This window comes from Trachemys scripta, chromosome 6 (assembly GCF_013100865.1).
Source record: "Trachemys scripta elegans isolate TJP31775 chromosome 6, CAS_Tse_1.0, whole genome shotgun sequence".
Lineage (NCBI taxonomy): Eukaryota > Metazoa > Chordata > Testudines > Emydidae > Trachemys > Trachemys scripta.
This window is the reverse complement of record NC_048303.1, coordinates 80,768,484-80,774,436: the sequence shown is the minus strand read 5'-3', so window position 1 is coordinate 80,774,436 and position 5,953 is coordinate 80,768,484. Positions and strand designations below refer to the sequence as shown.

At 34.4% G+C, this 5,953-nt stretch overlaps 1 protein-coding gene across 1 annotated transcript in view; it reads right to left on the bottom strand.

The window, feature by feature from the left end:
• The window catches only part of SHC3 (SHC adaptor protein 3), a 77,565-nt gene extending 72,607 nt beyond the window's left edge, over nt 1-4,958 (bottom strand). Inside the window, exon 1 of the mRNA XM_034774602.1 lies at nt 4,147-4,958. Within this exon, the coding sequence (XP_034630493.1) occupies nt 4,147-4,686 (540 nt within the window). The 5' untranslated portion in view covers nt 4,687-4,958. The remainder of the gene's footprint in view (nt 1-4,146) is intronic.
• Nucleotides 4,959-5,953: the final 995 nt, after the last annotated feature.

The window sequence follows — 5,953 nt, the reverse complement described above, 5'->3', positions numbered from 1 at the left end:
TTTCAGAGTAGCAGCCGTGTTAGTCTGTATCCGCAAAAAGAAGAACAGGAGTACTTGTGGCACCTTAGAGACTAACAAATTTATTAGAGCATAAGCTTTCGTGGACTACAGCCCACTTCTTCGGATTTATTAGAGCATAAGCTTTCGTGGACTACAGCCCACTTCTTCAGATGCATATGGATATGCATATGGATATGCATCCGAAGAAGTGGGCTGTAGTCCACGAAAGCTTATGCTCTAATAAATTTGTTAGTCTCTAAGGTGCCACAAGTACTCCTGTTCTTTTTGCGGATACAGACTAACACGGCTGCTACTCTGAATCCTGTAAGTAGAGTTAAGCACGTGTGTAATAGTGTGTATAGGATTGGGACCTAAATTTGGTTACACTTTCAAATTGCTACACAAAAAAGTATCCACAGGTTTCCATTTCAGTTTTAAAAATTTTCTCCCACTCAAGACTGCAGTGTGAGTGTGGTGACCAAATTTATTAGATATCATTGCCAATTAGGCATTGCACGTATGTATTTTTGCAATATGATTTTAATGTACTTTAAAATGTTTGATCATTCAAATTTTTGTTTGTGGTGTCATGTTCTTAACCCTTATATCTGGAACTCTGGTCCCTTGATCTGAAAGACTGATCATATATTTGGGTTTTTTTAAGACCTGGTTTACAGTGCTTTTTCTATGGTTTATCCACATTAACTGGCTTGTTTTTATGCCTAGTAAAGCACTTTTGGGTGCACTGCATGAAATGTTTTCAATATAATAATGGATTATAATGCAATGTTGTAGCATTTTTTGTTTTGTTTTACTTTAAAACTGCTGAAGGCCACTATTTTAATCTCATCGGTACTTATTACAAGACTAAACCACAGGTTGTTTAAAGGCTAAGATCTATTTACTTCCTATCATGATTGTTGACTGTGTTGTCAGTTAAATCTACAAATAAATAAAACATCTATGCCATTATCACAGTTAAGATAATCAGTAGACTTCTATAATTTGAAACAAATGAGTTTCATTGAAACACTTAACTGCTGTTAGTTGTTAGATTATGCAGTTTTACACTGTTTTATTACATGGATTTATTTTTCTAACAATATGAACATTTGTAATCACTCTATATTAAAATTAGGCTCTATAACAGAAACCATTGAGATCTTCAAGGACATCCATTACTACAAGCCATTTTTTCTTTCATTTTTTTCATTAATTCACAAGTTGTTAAATTGTTCACCAATGGTGTAAGTAGAATACCAGTGCCCTTCAGTATTTTGTCTCCATACATGTCTGATGTCAAGAAAATGAACTAAAAAGTCAAATATATTTTGAACAACTATAATTTGTTACACAACCTTTTCACTGTGTTTGTGATGAAATTTTACCATTAAAAAATCCATAATCCACATGAAATTCACAGGAAAAACAGATTATAGATAGCATCTGTAGTTTTAAGTCCAAAAAAATTCCACCGCAAGAGAAGATTGTATCACAGCTCCTGTGCAATATAAATCCTACCCATTTTTAAATATTGCACTTATGTTGTCCATTTCAAAATGGACAATGTGCACAAGCTTAAAAAACTGGGATAGCAATAAAGTCTGGCAAAAAAATGACCAGTGTCATCACTGAGGAAAATATCTGCCCATTTTTGTTTTGCAAATTATATGTTGTTTATAATTGTGGACTTGAAAAAAAGCAAATTGAGGAAAGGGCATATATTTTATATTGCATATAATACACATGTACAGTTCAAGTCAACATAGGAATATTGCTCATTGTACTTGGAGATGTTCCAACATGGTTTACATCAAACTGTCCACTGGTGACATTTTGCCCTCCTCCTTGAATAATTTCCACATTTCTGATGTGAGTTAATGAAAAATACTAACCCTATGCCAATACACACATACAATGATAAAAGCTTTACTGGTTAACAGCAAATCTAATTTTTGTGTCATTTAACTAATGGCATATGGAATGCTCAGCAAGGCATATGGTACTAATTAAACACTGTACAAGTCCCCCAGATATTCAATATAGCCATGAGGTATCCAAAGACTGCTTCCCTTCAATGTACATTATCTATGTATTGATTTGATGTTTTGAATGCACAAAAGCCTGGGGAACTAACAGTGTTTAATGATGTGGGAACTGCACTTCTGTTCTTATCTATGTGAATGCTGCAGTTGCTGAGGAAAAAAATTCAGAGAGACTTAATGAACAGGCAAATTATTAACTATGATGGGTTTTAATTTCATTCATACATTATCCTTTGTTTTTTATACTATTTTTAAACTTTCTTTTGACATTTACAATACATTTTTATCTATGAGTGAGTATTCCAGACAGCAAAAAGTTAAAGATCTCATCATCCTATTTTTAATAGAAATGCTAAACATCATAATGTTATACATTTTGATTACATATAAAACACAACTGAAATATAGGCTGTTTAATGCTAAAGCTATTTTTTTTAAATATCCCAACATACTGGTTAAAGCATGTGACCCTAGCAGCATAGAGAGAACATTAAATATTCGTTAGCTTTTGAGAGTTCACTTTTATTTTTAAAAAATCATTCCTTTCATCTCTTTTCAATCAAACTCAAACTTTTCAGTTTCTTCTAGCATGCTTGTGGTTAATCAATCTACATATTAGCTCAAGAAAATAAGTGTTGCATTAGTTCTGCTTCATAATTATTACTTTTGATTGTACTTGTAACAGTGAATTTCAAAAGCCAGTAACTTCATGTTTCTGATGATATCTTAAGCAGAAAAAAATGGATTAAGTTTCATGAGCTAAGATGAGGACAGTATATGATCTTTTGTTAACCAGAATATTGTCCCACAAGAGAACAATAGAGACCCGCTACTTTAACATCCAAGTTTCAATTTTACCAAGAGACTTCTTGCAGAGTAACAGAAAAGCAGTGTGCATTCAGAAAGGTGATACTAATTCATTTTCCTTTATGTCTCGTGGTAAGTTTGAGACTGACAAAGAATGACAGTACTTTTTAAAAAGGGTTTTGAACTTGTTAAATCTATCATCAATCAAAAACCTACTACTCAAAACTCCAATTGTTAAAAAAGTGCTCTATTTTTAACATTGCTTACCTCACATTATTCTAAATTCAGTGTAGCTTTAACTCATTTAAAACATTGTGGATTAAACTTTATGCTGTAATTTTTTACTGGCTGAATAAACTGAGATAAAAATAAATCTACATTCTGCTTACCACTGTTACATAGTAATTTAACTCTTAAGCATCAGAGCTGTTACATATGTAAGAATTTGTGATTTAAGAGGGAATTTTGAACAGTATAATTATTTTTATACCTACTATGTGCTATGTTTGAAAACATCAACTGGAATCTTCCACGACAGAGATACTGCATGCACCCCCTTCTTACCAAAGGTACCATCCTTTTTACTGTACATTTTAAATGCTTTCAAAAATACAACAGTATTAGCCTGGATATTTATGGTTCACTGCTCTGGACATAAAGCATAAATGAACTGAAAAGAGAAATAACGTTTAAGGTAGCCAAATCCCTGTTATGTAAAACGAGTCTGCATTTTGCCTGCACTACTGAGATAAACAATATCCTTATTTATGGAATGAGACAAAACGGTAATCTGTGGTTTTCTCACCATGAGATTGCAAATACAACTTCACTCAAAAATACACTTTTCTTTGAAGTAATTTGTAGTTTGAAATATGGTGCATGATAAACAGGTCTCACGTAAAGGTGTTTCTCCTTCCTCCTGTATTACAGATTGCACCAGACATATTGAAAATCTATGTATCAGAGACGTACACAATATGCCAGATAAAACCAAAAACCTGAATTCAGAAAAACACGGAATGCAAGAAAAACAGCTTTTTATCTTGAGAAATAAAATCTTCTACATAGCTGTAAAACATGCTAACTGATAGAGCCAACGTGCCTGTTTCCTCTTCTCTAATATAACAAATTAACACTGCTTTCTAATCCTGCCTTTCTACATTTGCATTCTATGCATTCCACAGAAAAAAGAACATACAAATAGAGATCCTTTCAGCTTCACTAGTCTGTCATTAAAACCTGCAGAGAAATTTTCATTGATTAAAAGAAGAGAATGGAAGGAAAGCAGACCAACCTTCACAATGTACGTCACACCAGGTCCCAGGATCTTCTCATTTGAGTGCAGCCACCCTCGGGAGGGTTTATTGACAAAGCTGCTACTTTGATTCCAGTCTTCACCTCCCAGGTGCATTTCCTCTGACCGTGTTTTTTTTCCTGTACTCATCTTGCTCATGTCCTGCTGAGAACACGGAGTGGCAGAGACAAGGTTACATGTGTTTTCTGAAGCCCCTGCTGCTGAGCTAGAAGCACTCGAGCTTCCCTGCAATTTGGAGACAGCAAGCTCCTTCACTGCAGAGGAGAGATTTTTGATACCCAAAAGGCTGCCTGTGTTGGAGAGTTTCAAGTGGGACACCTTATGGATGAGGGTACAAAAGGTGGTGGGTCCATCTTCTTGGTCTTTGCGGAGAACTTCAGGCGAGACCAGGTATGAAGGTGCTGTTGAGGTCGTAGCAACTGCTGAGACTTTGCTGTTCATGGACAAATTGTGAATAAGATCATCAACTGATGTCACTGAATCATTCCTGAAGCGGTTATACTTGGTACGCTGAAGCATGCCCTTCTATCTGGTTTCCTGCATATGTTCTGGCAAATCTGATGCCAATGCAGGAGATGCCTGTGCTAACATAGCAGGCGATTCATAATAATGAGGACAGAGAGTAAATTTTGGCTTAAAAAGAATAAAGAGTATAAGGAAGTACAAAAAAATTTTTAAATAAATTTATGGTTCCACGTTAAGGTTGGGTGAAGTAATAGTTTTCTATGACAGAGATCCCAGTCCTGCTTAGAGCTGCCAAGTCGCTCACAGCAAAAGCATGACTCACACAAATGAGAAGGACCCTTTTCAACAAAAGGCTCAGTGAACACTGCAAATCACTTCCTGTAGCAAAAAAAAAAAAAAAAAAAAATATCCACCCACTTACAGCACACTAGCACCAATCAATTCTCAAATTTCCTTTTCCTGTCTTCTCAAACAGATATTTCCTTCCAATCTTTAATTTTTCCCCTTTTTCTTACCAAACACAAATACCTCTAAATATCTGTATTAATTTAAAAAAAAAATACTCCACTCTATTCTTCTGTTAAAACGTTCTTCCATATCACATATTCGTCAATCTGTTAAAAAAAAAAAAAGGTCACAGTTAGGTATCAGATATTATAACAATGCTTCAACATACACAAACAAAACAGGATTCATATATCTTGAAGGCTTTCAGAAAATCTTGACATACAAAAGCATTCAAAAAATTGGGTGGACATACTACACTAAAGAATATACTCATTTTCTTTCACAAAAGCAGCATACCAGCCTTAACAAATACCTTTGTGCCAATGCCGTTTCTCACAAAAACTGTTACATCAAAGTTTTTGTACAGAAACAAATCCTTCTGCCCTATATTATTCAAGAGCAAGCTTTTTCTGTTTTTAATGCAGTGTTACATGAAGTACCTGTGTCCGAAGAAAAAAAAATTTCTGATGTACGGCAGCAGGCTTACGAAATATGCCTTCATTCACCACTGATCTTCACTCTAAAGCAAAAACTATAAAATGGATCTTCAGTACAGTTGAATATTTGGCTTAGCTCTGAAAAATTAAGAAATACCAGAGGAATATTCAAAAGTCCTTATAGCAGCATACTGATGCCCTGCAGTAAAGAATATAAAATGCACTAGCTCCTGTGAAGCATAAATGCCAGTCAAAAACACCTAGGAGGAATAAAAAAATACATATAAATACTGAAATTTGCATTTCTTTTCCCTTTTATTGTAAAAATCCAAAATGTACAGTATAATGAAAATACAATGCAGATTATAAACCATATG